This window comes from Pangasianodon hypophthalmus, chromosome 6, assembly GCF_027358585.1.
Source record: "Pangasianodon hypophthalmus isolate fPanHyp1 chromosome 6, fPanHyp1.pri, whole genome shotgun sequence".
In the NCBI taxonomy this organism is placed as follows: domain Eukaryota; kingdom Metazoa; phylum Chordata; class Actinopteri; order Siluriformes; family Pangasiidae; genus Pangasianodon; species Pangasianodon hypophthalmus.
Window position 1 is genome coordinate 7,558,538 of NC_069715.1, and position 22,633 is coordinate 7,581,170.

At 40.0% G+C, this 22,633-nt stretch overlaps 1 protein-coding gene across 4 annotated transcripts in view; it reads right to left on the bottom strand.

The window, feature by feature from the left end:
- The window catches only part of shank3a (SH3 and multiple ankyrin repeat domains 3a), a 255,900-nt gene that overhangs the window by 38,295 nt on the left and 194,972 nt on the right, over positions 1-22,633 (bottom strand). For all 4 annotated transcript variants that reach the window (XM_053235167.1, XM_034305464.2, XM_053235168.1 and 1 more), the window contains one exon: positions 1,452-1,565. In XM_053235167.1, the coding sequence (XP_053091142.1) occupies positions 1,452-1,565 (114 nt within the window). The remainder of the gene's footprint in view (positions 1-1,451; positions 1,566-22,633) is intronic.

The following is a 22,633-nucleotide window of genomic DNA, read 5'->3' on the forward strand; positions in this document are numbered from 1 at the left end:
GACAGAGAGAGAGAGAGAGAGAGAGAGAGAGAGAAGAAGGGGTTCCCTGCAGTAAAGCATTGGTATGCGTGGTGTGTATGGGACCTTCCAGTGAAGTATATACTTATTGATTCTACACCATACAGGCCCTTCACTCTCTCTCTCTCACAGCTGTCACACACTTCAGCACAGTCACTGCCACTGACAGATTGTGTGTGAGAGAGAGAGAGAGAGAGAAACAGAGAGAGAGGGAAGTGTGTGTGTGTTTGTGTGTGAGTTGCAGTGCAACATATTGGGGAATTCATTATACTACCAGCACACACATGCACATAAGCATGCAGGGCGACTTGTTTGGCTAAGTTAATTGTAGACAGGACGGTCTTCTGTGCTTCACTGAGGCGAAACATATTGCCTTCACTGCCAAAGAGCTTTCTTCTGTTATCAACACACACACACACACACACACACACAAACACACACAAAGACAAGGAGTGCTAAAACAGAGACACACTAGACTAATGTATAATAGAAGAATAATACTGTGTTGACTGAAGTACTTAAAACAGTACACACACAGCGAATCAGATGTGTCAACACACACAGTCTGAACTCTCTTCTGAATCAGTGCTAAATTCTTGGAGCTGTCCACACACCAGTGCTGAACTCAGAGTGCTAACACACACACACACACACACACACACACACACACACACACACACACACACTGATAGAGCTGCATGCTGAGGACAGGACTGAGATAGGATGGATACGAATTTGAAGGTGCATGTTGGAGGACTAAACACATTTACATGTATTTATTTGACAGACACATATTTCAGGTGTTTTCACATTTGACCTGAATACTCGAGGCCACACTCAGGGCTCTGGGCTCATAATCTCGGGTTTGCTTTCACATACAAGTATTCCTTCTGAACCATGGATCGATGGCTCAGCATGTCAAATATTTGTTTGTTAAAGAAGTTTTTAATTTATGATTTGTGATTCAGCTTGACAAACCTGTATCAGAAATTAGCACCTACATTACTTGTGGCATGTTTGTGTGTGTGTGTTTGTTTCTAAAAGGAATAATAAGAACTATTACAATTCAAAACTGTTCATATTGGTGGTTGCTATGTTACACACTTTATTCCCTGCTCAAACAACGGTCTTTTCTAATCTTCTTGAAGAAAATATAAACTATCTCTCTCTCTCTCTCTCACACACACACACACCTGTTTTATGTATATCACTCAAAAAGCTTTAAATGCCATATTTAATGCAGCTAGTACCTGGACGCAGTAATCCCACTTCAACACATAAACCAGGGGACATCACACAAATGCAGTGTTTACTGGGAAGTCTGTGTGTGTGTGTGTGTGTGTGTGTGTGTGTGGCAAGAGGCAAGGATACCACCCTGATGCTAGAGCCTGCAAAAGTTCAGTGTTTGTGTGTATGTTTGCTTCATTACTTACCTAGTCGAGGGTCATACTGTCTCATCTGCACTTCCTCCACACACTCTGCAGGAAACCAGCCAGTCCTCCCTTTAACCGTGCCCTCCCAGAAGCCCCCTTCTCCTATACTGAGCACTGAGAGAGGGAGGGAGAGAGGGGGAGAGAGGGAGAGAGTCATACAGTAATTAGTTATAAGTAAATGAATATATTTATTAAATAAATACGTCATGTACAGCTCTTAAAGATACCAGTTTTTAAACAGCTTAAAATTGAGTGATAAAATCTTATGGGCAAAATACCCTAGCCAAACACACAATGACACACACACACACACACACACACACACACAAAATTCTCCTGAGTCAAGCTCTGTCCTTCGGCTTTGTAGTTGCTAGGATACCACAGTTTCAAGGTATGAGATTGTAAATGTGTGTATATGCTTTGTGTGTTTTTCTATGCCTGTCTGTATGCATCTAATATGTTTATCAAAACCAAGGACAAACCTGCAATTTACTTACCACCCCATTAGATTCATAGATGAAGAAGCCACAATTATCATACCAGCAGTCACGCGCACACACACACACACACAGACACACACAGGTCTCAGTCACAGCTGAGTGCTTTACTTTATTTGCACAAAGCAGCATAAGAGCTCTGTAAGCAACAATCTACTACTGTGATTTCCTCTCCTATCTCTCTTTCTAAGTGTGTGTCTGTGTGTGTTTGTGTGTAGGGTCACACACACACACACACACACACACACAGATTTGTAACGTATGATGTACCTCATTGACTCATTTATTTACTTATTTGTTCACTCACTCAGTTAGTCACTCATTAACTCACTCACGCAATGATTAAGTCACTCATTCACTCAGTAACTTAGTCACCCAGACAACCATTTATTCACTCCCTCACTCAACTTACTCACTCAATTTACTGAGTTACTCATTCAGATACTCAGTTAGTCAGTTACTCAGGCAGTTACTCAGTTACTCAGTCAGTTACTAAGTTAGTCAGTTACTCAGTTATTCAGTCAGTTACTAAGTTGGTTACTCAGTTACTCAGTTTCTCAGTCAGTTAGGCATTCACTCAGTCTCTCAGAGAGTCAGGCAGTTACTCATCAGTCAGGTACTCAATCAGTTACTTGGTCTCTCATTCAGTCTCTCGGTTAGTCAGTTGCTCACTCTGTCAGTTAGTCAATTACTCAGTCATTTACTCAGTTAGTCAGTCAGTGTCAGTCACTCATTCATTCAATCAGTTACTTAGTTACTCACTCAGTTCCACTTGCTCAGTGAGTCAGTCACACAGTGTCTTGCTCACTCACATTTAGCAGCCTGAATATTCTCCACAAGAGGGAACTATTACTTAGACATCTTTTGAATTCATCATTGCTGAAAGGGAGAAGTGGCATGAAGCTGCAACAGCAGAATTTGACAAATACATGTTTGGCGTTTTCATGTACACACAAATACCCTACAAGAATCCAAGCCACGTATGATATAAGGCTGTTCTTGTTACAGTACACCGGCACATTTCATTGAAATTGAAAATGTCAGTATCAATATTAATAAAAATACATTTCATATATTGAAAATAAACATGGTCAAACTCAATGATAAAAGTGTTAGACTAGCTATTTACAGTGATGCCATGATAGCCACACATGTACATTTTTGTATAACTGCCATAACAAACTTATTCTCTAACCCTAACTTCACCTACCTCATAAGACTAATTTCTAATTTTCATCCAAAAACAACCAATTATGGTGCAGATTGTAATCAGGCAATCAGGAGGTAATTTGGCCTGCAGGATATGCATATGATTATCACATTTAGTCCTACTGTTAACTTACCACATCTGCGTGTTTGCTATTAGCTTTGCCTCTCTTTCTCTCTCCCCCCCCCCCCCCCACACAAACACACACACACACACTTCAGGACAATAATAAGTGGCTGTGAAAGCTACATGCTACATATTGCTTATGACTACAGCCAGAGATGACTGACCCTGTACACAACAGTGTGTAGAGACAAACCCTCATCAGTCTGGCTTCTCCCTGACACACTCCGGCTGCAAAGACATGCCTTTTAAAATATTTTCTACTACTGTGTAGGAGGAACAGTATCTCATTGTGACTGACAGCAGTAAAACTCACTTTACATCCACTGCAGAAGCCATGCATCCTTCAGTTACCATAGCCTGTAGCCCACAGAGCACTCCAGCATGTCTAAAAGGCTTCGTTTTATAGCTGAAAGCAGTAGTGCTGTACAACCCTGTGTTCTCAACTGGCCATGTAAATATGTGAAATTACAGTGGAGTAACATTGGGCTCCATTAATCTGCCTCTTCTGTATGTGTGTTTATTTGAGTAGGCGACCAGGCCACTGCCTGATGGTCCTTTTCAGTCTTCGGCTCTGGCAGAGTGTGCCTATGCATGGCTGCCATATTGAAAACTGGCATTCATTTGCATTAGTCAAATGGTACTATGGGAAAAAATGTTGGCCAAAGTTCAAGTGTCCATGCCCAGCCCTTACTCTGCAATCCAGGCCAAGCTTGTAACAGAGGCAGCACTGTTATAGTGCAAGAGTGTGTGTGTGTGTGTGTGTGTGTGGCACTGAGGATGCTAATCCTGTAACATGCTATGCTCATCTGATTTTACGACATAAATAGACATAGTCAAATAGTTACAAATACAAGTTACAGCCCACTGATCATCAGTAAATTCTGAATGGATAAATGAATGAATGAATGAATAAGCATCAAAATAATAATATCTCTCTATATAATAACATCCATCACAAAGGGGGAAGACCACAGATATTTGAAACATTGCAAAAGACAGAAGTCAGGTAATGGATATAAAAATACACAAGCAGCTAACAATACATGAAGCACAAACAAGGCCAAAATAAAATGTTTCAAAAGTCTGGAACAGCTAAAATTGGACAGTTTCACAGTTTAGTTGATTCGTGCGGTTGTCACGTTTCAGAATCAGCATTTAGATGCTACCTCCATAACAACGAGCTGTCTGAAAGCACAGATGCAAAAAAAAAGAAACATTTCTGAGAGCAATCCACAAAATACAGCACCTGAACTTCAAGAGTCATTGAAACTACAAATGGAGCCTTGTGTTGTGGTTGGGCAACCAAAATCGAGCTTTTTGGACTGAGAAAGATCTTTCAACAAGATAATGACCACAAACATGAAATTCGTTGCAAAGCCTCAGGCCATGGACATGAAGATGCCTACCACTTTGTGTCAGTGTGCAAGGTCGTTGCTGAGATACAGCCTCACTTCCTGTTTGGTGGCTACGCTGTCAGATTTGTTGGCATATTATGGGCTAACCATTTGGAATATCAACATTCTTTTGATAAATTTTGTCCAGGTTGGTCTGATTATGATGTATGCCAAATTTGGTGTTGATTGGTAATAATTTGTAGGAGGAGTAGCGAAAAAACTATTTTTGACAAAATCCAAGATTGTTGACAGGAAGTACACTTGAATTCCAGACATTGGTGTGCGTTCACTTCGGCATACCTCAGGGAATTATAGGAAAAAAGAACAGTGAATTTAGCACAAACTCTTCAAATGATATAAGGATAAAAATTAAAGTTGTTACAGTGCTTGACCACAAGGTGGCACAGTCACGAAACATCTTCGGTACATTCAGGGCAATCAAGTTTCGTGATTATACGTAGATGCATTGTTTTGTGTCAGTGCGTTGCTGAGGTACCTGTTCTGTCCTGTTTGGTGGCTTCGCTGTCAGATTCTTTGGCCCATTATTGACAAACTATTTGGAATATTCAAAATTCTTTTGATAACTTTTGTGAGGCTTACTCTGAAGATGACGTGACAAATCTGGTGATGATTGGACAAAAATTGTAGAAAGAGTAGTGAAATGTTTTTGACAAAACCCAAGATGGCGGGGGATCTAACTGGGGGAACTCGTCTTGACCCAGGGAATCCAGGGATGCTTTTAAATTTTGAACGCATGGTTCAAAAGATATGACCATAAAAAAACTTCCAAATTAGGCCAAAATTTGACCCAAGGGTGGCACTTGAACGTTGGCAGCACTTGGCCCAAATTTGATCAGAATGTTCCTTAGATCCTCCCCAATCAGTGTCCCAAATTTCACAACTTTTTACCAGACTGCTCTATGGGCTACCATAGACACCCTAGCCAGAAGAAGAAGAAGAAGATGCGGAAGAAGAATAATAATAAGAAAAGGTAGAATAACAGTAGGGTGCCTACGCACCTTCGGTGCTTGGCCCCTAATAATAATAATATTGCCACCATAACATTGACACCTCACAGCCCCAGAGTCTCCAGTTTGATACTGATTACATGGTGTTTCCAAGTGGGTTCCTTTTGGGTTCTCCGTTTTCTTCCCATCTCCCAGGTGGACTGACCACTCTAAATTGAAGTACTCATGTACTTGAAGGGTGTCAGTGTCAAATAAATACATTTGCAAAATCAGCAAAATGAATAAAGACATCATTTATGTTGGATTTAATTCTTATGATTTGCAATATCATTCTTATGATCTGTAATAGCAAGATATATTGTGCTGCCACCTTCAATGATTTATATTTACCATGAAGATCTTTAATTTAGGCACAAAAAAGGACATCTGTAACACACCATAGCCATCGTTTGGGTACAGAGCTGAGACAAAGCATGCTTAAAAAGCCTATTCATATGATGTGACAGGGCCGAATGACATAAAGATTACCTAAAAGCACTCAGACAAGCAGATGAAAGACAGTGTGAGAATCAGAGAGACAGGAGAGAGTGAGCGAGAAAGGTGTTTGTGGTGAGGGACAGACACAACACAACAGGAACAAAGTGAAAGGGAAAGTGATAGAGACACTGAGTGGAAGAAGCTGAGAAAGAGAGTCTTTTAGTTCACAATGATTCTACTCCATTAGACTCGGGTGCACTGTGGGAAAAACTGAGAATGACTCCCGCTGCATTCTCAAAATTTCCAAGTGAATATGCGTGCGCACGTTTGAGCTATGTGTTTGTGCACTCTACAACTGTATTTACAACTGGAGTAAGTCACCCCCACCTTTTTCCTGTCAGTCAAGTGATCAGGGTGCCAGCATGCTTATTAAGTGTGTATATATGCTCGCTGATGTGTCAACCCTCTTAACTATGCTTGTGTAATAGGGTTTAAGCTGAGTGAATGAACAGCTGGTTGACTGGTAGATCGCGTCAATCACACTCCAATCTAATGGAGTCAGAACAGAATTGAGCACCTTTCTGTGTGACATTCGCACGCTAACATCTAAAATGCATTAACCTGCAGGTCTGAATTTGCATCAAAATGCACCTCTTGCTTCATCTTAAAATCACTCTTGTCCAGGTTTGTGAAAAGCACTGCAGCGTAAATACCAGCTATCAGAGAAACTGCTTCAAATGATCCAAGGTGATCTTTGTGCTAAAGTTCACTCATGAAACATATAAAACCTGATAAACTCAGAAGACTTTCACAGAGTTTACTGTAGAACACTGTTAACTGTATTGAAGGACAGCCAGAGGTGACAGGATGTAAACAAAGAGCTGTCTTATTAGGCCTCGTGCAGGAATCAATACTGCGTCAATATCCAAGGAAGGAGTCACTAAATTGACAGCAGGATTAACACGGGCAATTCCTTAATCTTAGGTCAAAATAGATACCAACAAAGGGTTATGATTAGGGCTGGGAAATGATGATTATACTATACAGATATTGTGATAAATCAGGTCATTATTCAGTTTTCTGAGTGTGAGTGAGTATTGTCAGTAATTCTATAATACCAATTGTAGTGATACTTGCAGTAATGAATAGATGACTGTTGCAAAATCAGTTTTTTACAGTAAAATTTATTTATATCCCTCTTTCCTTGATGAAAATATTTTAAACATTTTTTTCACTATCTCTCTTGTTTTGTTTGCACTTTCTTAGCAAAACCTAAATGATACATATTGTGTACCAAATTCATTTCACATATCATGCTACAATATTTTTCCTTATCTGCCACCCCAAGTTATGATCCTCTTGGCAGTAAAAATGACAGATTATGCTTATGTGTCCTTAATCAGCATAAAGGGAGGCAAAAGCATTGCACTGTAAAGCCCTGCGCCATGTTCCAGCTGTTGCCATATATTCCTAGGGCTCCATTACCTACATGTGTTTCTGACTGTTTTTGCCTGCAATGCACTCATTCATCAAAAAGCCATTTTCAAATGTAATACACTGAGAGAAAACAATACACTGCGAGTGTAATTCAAGAGAAGTACAGCTACAGCACAGTGACATGGCACTGCTAAATCTAATGACTTGAGTTCACATTGAAAACATCTGCAACACGTCAAGTTTGTTAGACAGGATATGGAAGCATTTCTGAGTGTTTTTAGTCACCCATCTGTTTGAGGGAGAAGGTACACGCCAATATTTATCTACACTGCAGTGTACACCCTTCCATGTGTGTAATTTATATCTTCACCGCTAGGAGCTTTCGGCAGTGGACAGGGGTCAGCATGTGCACTCTGACTGGTCTGTCGCTACGCAGCCCCATACGCAGCAAGCTGCAATGCACTGTGTGTTCTGACATCTTTCTATCATAGCCAGCATTAACTTTTTTAGCAGTTTGTGCTACAGTAGCTCTTCTGTGTGATCGGACCAGACGGGCTAGCCTTTGCTCCCTACACGCATCAGTGAGCCTTGGGCGTCCATGACCCTGTCGCCAGTTCACCGGTTGTCCTTCCTTGGACCACTTCTGGCAGGTACTAACTACTACTCACTGGGAACACCCCACAAGATCTGCCGTTTTGGAGATGCTCTGAACCAGTCGTATAGCCATCACAATTTGGCTCTTGTCAAAGTTGCTTAGATCCTTACACTTTCTTTTTTTCCGTGCTTACAACACATCAACTTCGAGAACTGGCTGTTCACTTGCTGCCTAATATACCCCACCCCTTGGCAGGTGCCATTATAATGAGATAATCCATGTTATTCACTTCACTGATTTTTAATTTTAATGCTATGGCTGATCGGTGTGTGTGTGTGTGTGTGTGTGTGTATGTGTGTGTACATATATATATATATATATATATATATATATATATATATATATATATATATATATATATATATATATATATATATATGTGTGTGTATATTGTGTGTGTAAAAAAAGTAAATCAGGTTCTAGATATAAATGCTGCATAAACAATGCTCTCATGCAAATTGTATCTGATGTCACTGTTAAAGCTGCCATTGGTTGGGAAGATTTCACACAATCAATTTCCCTCACCACCCCAAAACTACCACCCCCCTGAACACCCCCACATCCCCACCATGTGTTTTTAATTCTGTATTTGTCGATTCTCAGTGAAACGGATCAGTTTACAGAGCAGCACCTTCATCTGAAGCATGCATAATGAGCGGCTCGGCATGGAGTTAGTTATTTTCATTTCTTCTTTCTGCATTTTGTCCACTGAAAAGGACAGAGCTGCCAGTTGTTCACTGCTTTGTCAATGACATGATGCCTGCAGAACAGAGCCATGTCATGATCAGTGCACATTCAGGTGAAGGTACACGGCTTAAGCCTCTCAACCCTTGAACACTTGGCCCTGGAGCCAGTGTTGTGGAAATCAGCAGGTGGCAGGTCTGACCTGCTCAAGGACCTGGCCTGATATTTTCTAGTGTCTATCATGGATAGAGGGTTGCTATGGAGAAATGAGAGTCTGGAGAAAGTGAATTTTATAGTGAGTGCATTAGGATCATCTGTCATTCCTGTGAAAAAAGTGGGATCTAGACAGACTGTCCTGCATTTAGCTGACCTGGACGCTACAATTTATAGAAAAAATAAATTGCAACAATGAGCGTCACTGGATTAGTGTCTTTGATCGTAATCACCTTCACCATCACCATCATCATTTCAATTCAGTTCAATTTAAGTTTTTTTCTATAGTGCAGAAATCCAGAACTACATTTGTAATACACCAACAAGTGGTCAGAGAACAATTTTTCAAAAAATGTTGAGGACAGCTAGGCTCAAAGGGGGAACTAATCCTCTTCAAGAATGAGTATTGTTAGGTTCCCCATTACTACTATTTTTATCGGTACTGCTTCTCATTTTGGTACTTGATCAGTGCTGTGAATGTTTTTTAAAATGTTTTTAAATTTACCAGATCAGATATAGCACATCATTTTGCTAAGCAATTAGCTGTGTAACATTTGTAATCTCCATGGAAAATGTGTCCTCAGGCTTGTACAAATAGGCCCAGGTCTGGAAATACCATTAAGCTAAAACCCTGTTAGAAAAGGATTAGCATGGGAGTTTTTTTTTTTTTTTCACTTCAGTTTAAGTTTCTTTATTACCATTTTTCCATGATTCATTATTAGCCTAGAGAAATGTGCTTTCAGGCATTAGCCTATTTGTAATAATTGAATTAGCCTTGCCAAGTTTATACACAGTTCTGTTACAACAGATGAAGTAGACGGGCCTGTGAGAGAAGGAGGACTGCCAGGACAACATTTGAAGATTGCATTTCAGAGGATTTATATTGTGCTTAGTCAGCAGATATTTCTCTAAATTTCATGTATTAACTTCCTAACAAGTATTTACATTTTTCATGCCTGCTGCTGTCATGAGCTTAAATAAAATTAAACCACACCATCAAACCTTTTGTCCTGTGTTACTTTTTGAGAAAAGGACACGAAAGTTCAGCAACATATACAAGGCTTAAGAGTTTTGAAATTAGCATAGAATGAGACAAGTTTTGGTGGCATGCAGCAGTTTAAAAATCATCATCATCATCATCATCATCATCATGCTGGTTGTGAAGATGCCAAGTGTGTGCAAAACAAACAAACAATCTATCAAACAAAACACACCCACGTAGACTTTTGATTTACTTGCGAGATGGTGTAATTCAACACTGTCAGGAAGCAGGTGACTTGGGCAAAGAGGTAAACATAAGGAGAATCCATCTCACACACACCTGGTGATGAACCCATGGCCACCAAATTGATCGTCCCATAGATGCGTTTATATTTCGCTGAAATAATCATCAATTTTTTTCTATTTCAGACATGCAGCCTGAAGGTTTGAAATAATGGCACAATCCTCATTAGATGTGTGCTATCTATGGCTTTGCTGTTACTATGGCTACCACGTGAGAGATGTAACTGATTTTTCACCTGCTGTATCAAAAGCTGTCCTAAGCAGGACTTTTTCAACCTTTCATATGTGAAGCAGTGGGACACAGGTCGAGCAGAGTGAGATTTGCTGCTTGCTGTGTCTAAAGCCCTTACAGCATCAGAAACATTTTCTTCCGTTTAAACTGTCAAATTTAATGGCCATCACAATCTATCGGCTATTCCCAACACACACACACACACACACACACACACACACAGAGTTACAAGAGCAGAGTAAGATAAGAGGTGCTTGATATTCAGAAGCAGACTCGAAGCTGATGGTCAAGCAGGTTAATGAAGGGAAAATGCCTGGAGTGAAAAGAGCTTTCTCTTTCTGGCACCACACACACACACACACAAACTTCAAAAAGGAAGGGCACAGAAATCACTCTCTCGCCCTCTCTCTCTCTGCACCAAAACAGCAAACTGCCTCAGGCTAAATGAGACGTGAACATGATCATAAGACTATTAATGAATTAATCAAAGTTATTCACTGTGACGGTGTTAAGCAGAGAATTGTGTCGTACAGTAAACAGATGCCCATGCTGTATTTAAAGCAACGTGGTGTGAGCAGGATTACATTACGCCAGTGTGTAGAGCTCAGATGTAGCGCTCTAATGTAGCGCTGTGCAAAGCTCTGGGCTTGAAGCGCACTGATGCATGTAATAGACCTTTATTTACCATCAGAACTGAACAACAGCAGGAGGGATGATAGTAAGACAGACAGGAGAGGAAGACATGGAACTGGGGTTGGATGGGTGGGTCTGGGGAAGAGAGGCATGTAGGTATTGAGTCAGCTGAATGCTGACTCGAGTCTTACGCTTGCTGTGCCTTCCAATAGTCTAAATGAAGCAACTCCTTTCTTTCACTAACACAATACTAGTGTGCATTATTGAGATGAATCAATCACTTCATAATCGTAGTTTGCTTAGAAATTCAAGAGTTCAATCAGAGAAAGATTCCAATTCCTCATGAAGCTTTTGCAAGTTCAACAAAACAGTGTTGCACAAATATTCGGAAAATGAAACACTCTGTACACAAGCATACTGCGGGTGGTGATACCCACAATAATCAGAAGCTCAGAAAAGTACATCAGGATATTAATGCACTGCAGTATCTATACCATGTTGTCATTTTGCCCTGCCATTTAACTGTGAATAAAACTAAGTGCAGCATCTATTACAACTCATGATCAGCTGGCAGAGTTGTGTAGGGGAAGAGAATGGAGGTTCAACCGAAAAGAATACAGGATGAGAAACAGGCCTTAAGAGTGCAGCCCAAGTCAAGATAGTATACAAGAGAGGGGATGAGAAGAAAGTCACGACTCCCAGGGAGGAGTGCAGTGGTGCAATCCCCTGCTCATTGGTATGCTGAGCTCTGAACGACCGAGAGGAGAAAAGAGAAGGCAAAGAGGAAAGAAGGGAGGGTGTTATTTGTGAATGATAGCAGAAGCAATGTGCACTGTGAGGGTGGGGATACTGCATTTGATTCAGATGAATACTGCCATGTCTCTCTTTCCCCTATTCTGACATCCCCAGGGGTGTAGCCTGAAATAACCTGGCTTAGATGTTTTATAGTTCATACCTCAGTGACTATCTGAGTGTCCAACTGTCCTTCACCACCTTCAACTCCCTTATGCTCCCCCTGATCACTTACATACACACACACACACACACTGTGTGATTAGTGACCGACTGAGTTATGATTTTGTATTGATTGTGTACTGATGAGACTTCATAACCCAGCGGAGGACCTATTTCCTGTTTTAGAGTGTGTCAGCCTCAGGAAACTGGCTCCAGAGCACCTATTGATTAACGCACAGCTAATGCGCTGACTGAGATCAACATTAGTTAGGATGATAAATGATACAAAGCCTTGCTGAAGAGAAGTGTATGTGTATGCATCTGCATGTGTGTGCGTGTGTTTATTGTGTGGAAATTAATTTACTAATTAGATTTCATTATTGACTCTTTAATCAGCTCACCCAAGCCCTTTCTCAAGACTGAAGTACAAGGAAGTATGATAAATTCATCACTCACACACACACACACACACACACCTTACTATTTAGAATGTACTAAATGTACATTATGTAAATCTCAGTTAAACATATTTTATTATTCTACCTACAGAATTCTATTCTGTAATGTTACAACCTGGAACAGAAATGGATTTAACTGGGATTAGAGGAATAGCCCATAATATTGAAATGGGGAGAAAAATAAAAAAAATATTTATCACAAATTAAAAAAAAAAACTGTAAAAATCTGGTCAGTTACAATATATGGCCAAAAGTTTGTCGACACTTTACCATCACACCTATATGTGCTTTCTGAACATCCCATTCCAGATTTAGTCTCCCTTTGGTGTTACAATAATCTCCATTCTTCTGGGAAGGCTTTCCATTAGATTTTGGAGCGAGGCTGTGTGGATTTGTGTCCATTCAGCCACAAGAGCATTAGTGAGATCAGGCACTGATGTTAGGTGAAGGAGTGGTTTGGGGTGCAGTCCGTGTTCCAGTTCATCCCAAAAGTGTTCAGTGGGGTTGAGGTCAGGGCTCTGTGCAGGCCACTCGAGTTCTTCCACTCTAACCTTGGCAAACCATGTCTTCATGGAGCTCGCTTTGTGCACAGGGGCATTGTCATGCTGGAACTTGACTGAGTGGAATGGAAATTATAATGCTACAGCATACAAAGACATTCTATACAATTTTGTGGTTTCAACTTTGTGGCAACAGTTTGGGGGAGGAACATGTGGGTGTGGTGTTCAGGTGTCCACATACTTTTGGACATATACTGGTGTACTCTCATAAGCCACACAATTAGTTGAATGCAGTCCGGCTGTGTACAATTAAAATGTCACATAATCTCCGTATGAAAACACCTGGTGCTGGAAGGCCTTAGAGTTTGTTAAATTGATTTCATACTTGCATTTTTTTCTGGACTTGGAGCCATTTGCCATTTGCCCTGAGAGTTCAGTACATTTAGTGAAGTGTAAAAGCTGTGTGGAAGCTATCTGCGGAGGAGACAGAACGCCTTATTGATATATAAAACCAGACATTCATAGGAGTGGAGCAGTGTAATTTGCTCACCTTTGTGGTTCAAGAGCTTGCACTAAGAGCATCGCAAAAAAAAGCATGTCTCATGCCGGCCTGCATTATACAAGAACAGCTCCTCATTTGCAGGTATTCCTACACGATGACATGGCAGCATCCCAAAAGCATTGCTCTCCCTTGCTCGAGTGTTGGTACCAAAGCAAAATACGTGCACAATAGATCGGAAGGAATTCTTCTATGTAATAGAAAAACCTGGGCTTATACTGTAAGCCCCACACCCCAAACAAGCACAGAATTAGTCCTGAGTGCAGGCTCAGGTATTCAGGCCATGTGTGAAAACACCTTAAACAACAAATAGCATCATGAAAACTAAAGCACTACCAAAACAAGTCCAATATAAAATTTTGGAACATTGTCAGGTTTGGTAATTAAAAAATCCAATTTAGAAAAAAAAAAAAAAAAAAATATGGCACTGTCTAAACAAGGCTGTTTGCCAAAGGTCAGAGACCAGGTAAACAGGGGATTAGTCAGGGATACAACCAAGCAGTCAAGGGTAACACCTAACATGATGCTACTCAAGTCCAGTTCAGTGGAAATGTTCAAAGGGGTGAATACTTATGCATAGCACTGTATTAAACAGAAAGAGAGAAGAAGAATTCAAGTCTCATTGGGTGCCAAACCCATCCCTGATATCAGACCTCAAAATTCATTTGAAATCTCTTACATGAACTGTGTTTAGTCAGTACCATTTTAGCACCTGCCATATGGGTCAGCATTCATCATGACGCAAATACACATGTGCAGAATGTGTTTATTTACAGATTCAAATTGTGAAAGTAATCAGGTTCAAAGGTTTTCACTGCAATTATTCTACCATTTAACGCATTATTAAACTAATTATATACTACTTCTGATTGGTTAGAGATTTCTCTTGGTTTGGCCATAATAGGTTTATTGTTAGATTTGGAATACTGTCAGATTACTTGGCTGCATGTAAACACACATACCACATGAACTAAAGAGATGAGATCCTTCAGTATTCTCCCAGGCACACTTCTGACTGAAAAAAAAAAATCAGATGAGCACACAGAGGCATCCACATAATTCATTCACTCAAACACTCACACACAGGTTTAAGAGAGCCGTTTAATGTGTAAGTAGCAGGACTCATGCCCTGGGCAATGCAACTGTATTCCTCTGTGTCTGTGAGCAAGTGTGTGTACGTTCGTATCCCGCTGCAATGCCATTCAGCCTGTTATTACAAGTGTGTGATAGGTGCCTTGAGCCATCCTTCCAGTGATCATGCATGCAGACACACACATACACACACACACACATACGCACACACACAAATTTTACACTTAGACCTTTACCTCTTGCCATCAGCAGACTCGAGACAGTTGGCATAATGTCTACTGTTTAATACTTGACATTTAACTTCACATATCCACATATCACGTGAACTTATTAGGGCTCTCCTGCAAGCGCGTAGAATATACTCCGTCCCAGATTTTCCTCACACTTATTTTACTTAAATCTACTTATCTATTTAAATTGAAATGGAAAGTACTGTTATGAATTACGATACAAACTGAGAGAGCCAATAACAGTGTATATCTGGGAGAAAGTATTCTTATTAATCACCAAACATGCTCAGAGCCTGCATTTTTCCACAACTGGTAATATGTGCGATTCACTTCTGAGCAATTAAGACACGGTGAGAGAGACAGTCACACAGAAAGAGAGAGAAACTGAAAGACACAATAAATGGGCTCAAAAATCGGTGTTTGTCAGGACCCAGAGGAAGACGATGCAAGTCTTGGAGAAGGAAAGTGAGGAAGAAGAGAAACGCAGAGTCTCTTACATGCTGTACTGTAACTTTACTCACTCTGACTCTTTGAAGATGAATCACAGCTCTGTGGGAGGTTACGAAGCTTAGCTGTCATAGGATCACTGAATGAATACATTTTTAAGGGACAGTATTTCAGAGGAGACAGTGTTTTTGCTCATTAGACTGTATGGCATCAAAGACAAGCACAGAAACCATGCTAATCAAATGCTTCTAAAACTTTCTAAATAAGCAACGTTACAGCAGGGATAGTGAGTTTCCTCACTAACTGACCTTTAACCTTTAGAAAAACACACTCTCAGAGCAGACTCATACAAAGATTCCAGTTACTGAGTTATGGAAAAACTAACACTAATGAACTGAATTGATGATGCTTAACCTTAATAGGACATATTTCAATATTTTTAGATGCATGCCTTCCTCACATTCCAGTAGCGGCTAATAAACTAATTAAACATCAACAGTAGGCCACACTTTCATTTCAAGCCACCGAACTCACAACTCCAAAAGAACTGACAGCTCTCATGCAAAAAAATGATATAAAATGAATAATGCATGTAGTGAGTGATGCTGTGTAGTTTAACACAGATGAGAGGTTTCCACTTTTGTAGCATTACTGGTAGCATCAAGTTTAGATGAAAGAGCCTTGCAAAAGTGGAAAAGATTGAGTAAATTGTCTGAAAGTGTCTGAAAAATGCACTTTTCACTTCTATTGGAATGATATAAAATGACATAAAATGATGCATAATGTCATTTAATGTAAGTAAAATATTAAATGAAAACTTAATATTTTAATATTAATGAATACCTATATTTTCCATAATGTTTCTTTTTAAAAATCAATCCTAATCAATGCTGTTTTAATTTTTTATCAAACAGAATGGGAAAAATGAAATGCTGTAGGAGGTAATATTAATTATATTAATTATATTATTAATATTAATAGAAGCTACTGCTTCTTCCAACAATACACACACACACACACACACACACACAAACGAAAGAGAGGGAGAAAATGGTACCTGAGGTCAGTCCGGATTGGCTGGGAGACTCTGGTAATTAACCACAGTCAGGTTGTCTGATTGTCAGGTTGAAATGATAAACGAAATAAATTTAAAACTGAAGATGAGTTTATTTAAATGACATGAGACATGACTTACAAAATAGTGCAGTGTTTTAATGTGTGTGGGGGAGTCAGTAGTCTGAAATTGCTCCTTCACTAACATTCAATATTTATCATACATACTGTAATGTGTGTACAGGGTAGCGATGAGGAGACACCAGACCAAATTCTGATAAATGCAATATCGTTTTATCCTAGCCATGCTAACGTTATTCATGCAAACTGAAACAATGAGAATACAGAAGTGTGTTAAATGACATTTTCTGTATTAAACACTTTACACTTGCCAGTTGCTCTACTGGTAAACAAAATTAGCCCCCAAACCAAAACTCTAAATACCCTATACAATGTTTTAAAATTCCATAGCTTTTACATGTCAACATAAGTAAATATCATTGCTAAATGCACTGTAATAGGCTAATTACACATTTAAACACAGCAAATAAATCAAATATATGTGTAAATATATTTGGTTAATATCTGATATACATGTCTGCAAATTCTCACTGTAGATGTTGTGTAGTTTTTATACACAGTAAGACTTTTCAAAATATCAGTATCAAGTAATAGTCTTGGTATTACTTGAGACTGGTTTGAAAAAAAAAAAAAAGTTGTTACTCTAGCGAACCAGAAACTATGTTTACAGAAAACAATGAGGCAAATTTGCTCATGTACAAAATATATCCAGTTTTATTTCTGGTTACTGTAGCCATGGCTGCAGCTGTCGATGCTTAATGTCAGCTCAGAGAGAAAACTCTCTGCGGTCTGTGTGTGGTGGCCCAGAGAGAAAGACTAAATGATGTGAACCAGCATCATTCTGTCAGTCAGGACAAGAAGACATCTCTACCTGTCTGTCAATTCAGAAAGCTCTGCTTCTTACACTAGTGTTTTTAGATGCTCTATCCCAGTCTGTGTGTACTTTGGGGGCGTGGCTTTAGAAGCAACACTGAAAAAAGGGGACGTATATATTTAAATTTGAAATTTCAAGCTAAGTTTCACCAAATTCACTGACCATACCTTTAATTCACTCAAACAACACTAAGAAGCTAAAGATGCCTATTAATGCCACAGGCAAAGTAAAAATGAATTTGCATTAACAAGAATCTCTGATATTACAGTTACATGCCATTATCCTGTATTTCCCATAGGTGACGTCCATATAGAGATCGCTTTCCTGCCCAGGCCAAAAGAACATTTGTGAGAATTTTTGCACAGAAGCGCTTATGGCTGGCTACTACTGAGCAGATCCCACTTTATCTACAAAAAGCTGACAAGGCCACACTTTTATTTCAATCCAGTGTACTGTCATCTCCAGAAGAACTGACAGTGCTCATGGGGAAAAAAACATTACATAAAATGAATAATGCATGCAATGGTTGTTAGTGTGTGGCACACTGTGTAGTTGTGTACAACCCTGTTTTCTAGTAGTACAATTATTTTTCTGCAAAGAGTAATTATCAGCGCCCCAAAAAATAATAGGATGGGTTAAGACATGTAATCTCAATCTCTGAATTTTTAACCATATTGTAGGCATATAATTTTGAATCGAAGTGAGCAGACCACAGCAAATTGAATACTATAAAGCAATTTGTTAACCAGCAAGAGACTAAATGCTGGCTTTGCCAAATATTAAGATTTTTTTTTCAAGTAATGACAATTCTGAAACCAGTATTTTGCAGGAAAAAAATGCAATATTTAGGAAACATTTCATAAAAAAATATGTAAATTAATCTTTACAGCATCCCCATATTTTTAAGCTTAAACTCTCAATTATTGCATGTATTATTTATTTTATATAGTATTTTTAATAAAAGGGTGCCAATATGTCTGGAGCTGACTGTAGAATTGATGGTAAACTTTCCAAATAATCCATTAAGATACAACAGTGCAATTAATCTGTATCTGCAAATGAATCAAGAATATGTGCCTCTTAGAAATTCAAAATTCAAAACCCAAAATTCAAAACACAAGTTCCTGATAGGAAAATGTTTAATGGAAAACAAATATTTTAAAATATTTATAGAATATTTTAGTTTAAAATGATTGAAATCATTAACATGATTTTGTATGATATGGACAGAATTAATGCTCTTTGGTCAGGAACAATGTGCGTTTGTTAATATTTTGTAACAACTGTGTGTTTGTGTGTAGAAAAGACGTGTTAGTACATGTGTGTATGTGGTGTAATGTTTATGTGCTCTATAAAAGTTGCCCTTCATCAGATTTGGAAGCACACAGAGAGCTGCCCTCTCCCCCACCGGTGTGTTAATGAAGCATCACAGGCAGGGAGATATTGTCTCTCCCTCTCTCTCTCTCTCTCTCTCTCACACACACATACACACACACACACACACACACACACACACACAATTTTCCTATCTCTCTCAGTTGTACTAATGTCTCTATTCAACGGCTCTATCCTAAAATCTCTCAGTCGTTATGTTCTCCTCTATCTCCCTTGTGTTAATAACTTCATTCATGCCTATCTCTCTTCCCAAGTCTTTATGCACTTCAGTTTTATTCTTTGGCCAATCCGGGGGAGCATTTCATCAGCACAGATGATGATTTGTTTTTCTGATTTGCCACTTTGGTGGTCTCAATTAAAGAGCCATGATCAGGGCCAAGCCCAGGTTTTCATGCTAATCACAGTAGGGTTTGTCAACCATGCATGTTTGCCATATGGATACACACTAGGGAGTGTGCACTTGGAAATGCTGAATTCGTTTAAAATGGAACAGTCCCCTTTCATGGTCAGAGTGTTTATTAACTACTGCATTGCAATTGGCCAAGAGACCACTATGATTAGAGATTAATTGGAATGGGCTTAAGGGTAGAAAATAGTGATAACCTCATTACTGACCTAGCCTATCAATTAAAGCATTAAACAACCTGATCTTACTTATTTACAGTTGGGGCCAAAAGGTTACATTCACCAAGGCTTGAACATGAATCAAACGCTTGGGTTAGCCTTTCACAAGCTTCTCACAATACTTTGCTGAAATATTTTGCTTATTCCTCTTGACAGAACTGGTGTAACTCAGTCAGGTTTGTGGGCCTTCAATGCTCAGACATGCATTTTCAGTTCAAGCCACAAATTTTCTATGGGATTCAGATCAGGGATTGTGATCGCCACTCCACTTTAATAACAGCACCGGTTCACCTGCCCATTCAAGCAAGTATCCGATCCCTTAAATAAATAAACTTAAAAAAGTAAATAAATACATGTGTAACTTAGCAAATTGCATAATTGAGGAGATTAGACTTTTGAACTGCACTCTAAATATGTGCAGATGTTAACCTAAGTATGTGAGTTAACCATGAATTGAATTCCCAGGGTACACTGGAAAAGGAGTTTGCAGGAGAGGCCACCTATGTCTGACAGCAGAGGCACACATTCTTAACCTAATATCCATGGTGGGTTTTTCTGGCCTACTCTTCTGCTTCACATTTTTGAGAACGTCACAGCACTACCAGGGTGCAGTGTGTACTGAAGAGGACTGAAGCTGCTGTGATAGATGGCAGCTCATGGCCACTCTGTCGTGCCAGAACTAAATGCAGTCTATCAGCTTTCACTGGTAGTCTGTCTTAATGAACTGCCCATCTCTGACCTCCAACAGCATCCCCACTCCATCCCCGCATGCTCCAACAGCCTCCTTACCCCATCCTCACACGCTCCAAACACCAACCCCACCCCATCCCCACATACTTGACACCCTCCCCACCCCATCCATGCTTATTCCATCACCGTCCCCACCCATCATCGCTCACTCTAACACCATCCCCACACACCCGACCATCCTCCCCACAACATCCCCATTCACTCCAACACCATCCCCACCCCATCCACACACTCTCCAAGCACCTTACCCACCCCATCCCCACACACTCAAACACCATCCCCACCTCATCCTTGCTCACTCCAACACCATCCCCACCCCATCCCCAAACTCTCCAAACACCATCCCTCCCCATCCACGCTCACTCCAACACTATCCCCACCACATCCCCACACACTCTAACATCATCCCCACCCCATCACTGCTCACTTCAATACCATCCCCACTGCATCCCCACACACTCCAAACACCATCCCCACCCCATCCATACACTCTCCACACACCAACCCCACCCCATCCTCACACACTCCAAACACCATCCCCACCTCATCCCCTCACACCTCAACACCCCATCCCCCTCATGCTCCCCACCCCATCCCTGCATACTCCAACATCATCCCCATCCCTACACACTCGAACACCGTTCCCACCCCATCCCTGCAAGCTCCAACACCGTCCCCACCCCATCTCTTCCTAATCCAAAATTGTTCCAAAGTTCACAAACAGAGAGAAATGAACTGCTACTGGAAGAAGATTCTTTTTTTTAATGTTTCTGTGTCCTGTCCCATTCAAGTAAGTGGCTTTTTCCGTGGCCAAATGTTATTTGCATTTCATCTGACCAATGCGTTATAGTACCATCTGATACTACAACAGAAAAACAAACTGGCTTCATTAGAGTGCTAAAAGAGCTAATGTTTTAAAATGCTTCAGCGGTGAACAGAAGCTATTAACATACAGCCATGGAAACTGCTCTGCTTCTCTTCTTTCCTTGCTCTCTCTAGCTCCCAGAGAAAGATAAAAGAAAGTAGGAAAGATGAAAAGCCATTGAGTCTTTTTGCTCTGGCAGCATGTAGACAGGTGCAGTAGACCTGCAGCCATGCACTCAGCCGTCTGAACGAGGTATTCTTTTCCATGCACACTGGGAGGCTTGTGACTCTGTCTTATGCATTGGGTGCAGTTAGGTTGGAAGAAATGGAGACAATATGGGACATTGGCATTGAGAATAAAAGGATAAAGCAGCAGAGAATACAAATGTTACATCCTGGGCCTGCAGTTGGGTTTCAATTGGTGGCTATTCAGTTAGATAATGAGGAATAGTGCATAATGAGCTAATTAATTACTTCCTCTTTGAAATACAGACAAACAGCTCTAAGAACATACAACAGAACTCAAATGCCTGAGACCACTGCCAAAAACAGTTTTATTCAATTGCAGTTTCTTATACATAATATACATACAGTATAGTTTTATAATATACATTAAAAAAGGTTGAGAGAGTATCAGGTATGTGGCATTCAAAAAAACACAAAAACGTGAATGTCACACATACTGTCTAACATGTCTCTCCAAAATCTCGCATACATAGTTGTTTAACTCTGACGAGTGTGAAGGCCACAGCATATATTTACATAATTTTCATTCTCATTAAACTGTTCAGTGAGCCCTTGTGCCTTGTGGGCAGGGGCAGAGTCATCCTCAAAGAGACCACACCCATCAGGATCGAAATGTCTCATCAGAGGATAAAGGTGATCAGTCAGAAGAACTTTGCATTGATTTGCAGTGACTCCTCTCTAATGGGCCCAAACCATGCCAGGAAAATGAATAAATGCTCCCACATCATAACAGAGCCACTGGTTTTCCATATACCAAAAATACACAATGGTGGCGTCTAATTTTATAACTGATAAAATTAAGTTTTATCAGTGGTAGTAATCTCCAAGACCTATGTTACCCTATGCAGGTGTAACACCCTGCTATACAATTATTAACCTTAAAGCATATTATTCAGTAACCACTACGAATTATTCAGCAACTAATGTAAAACTTGTACGAATGGTAGCTACAATAGTCTGGACCTGCCGACAGTTTCTGTGAGTTTAAGTGACTCTCCAGTCAGAAGAAGACTGTCGTAGAGTCAAACCTCATCTGGCCCACACCCACAGCCTTTTCCAGTCCATCCATGACATTCGGCTTATCAGCACATCAATCAGAGACAGCTAATCGATAGGCTTTTGTGCGTGCCTGTAGTCTGTCCTTGGGAACAGTTAGTGGCTCAGTAAGCCTGGACACTTTGAGCCTAAGACAGAACCAATGTCAACAACATGCTAGATGTCAAAACTCAAAGAAATCTCAAAGAGTAT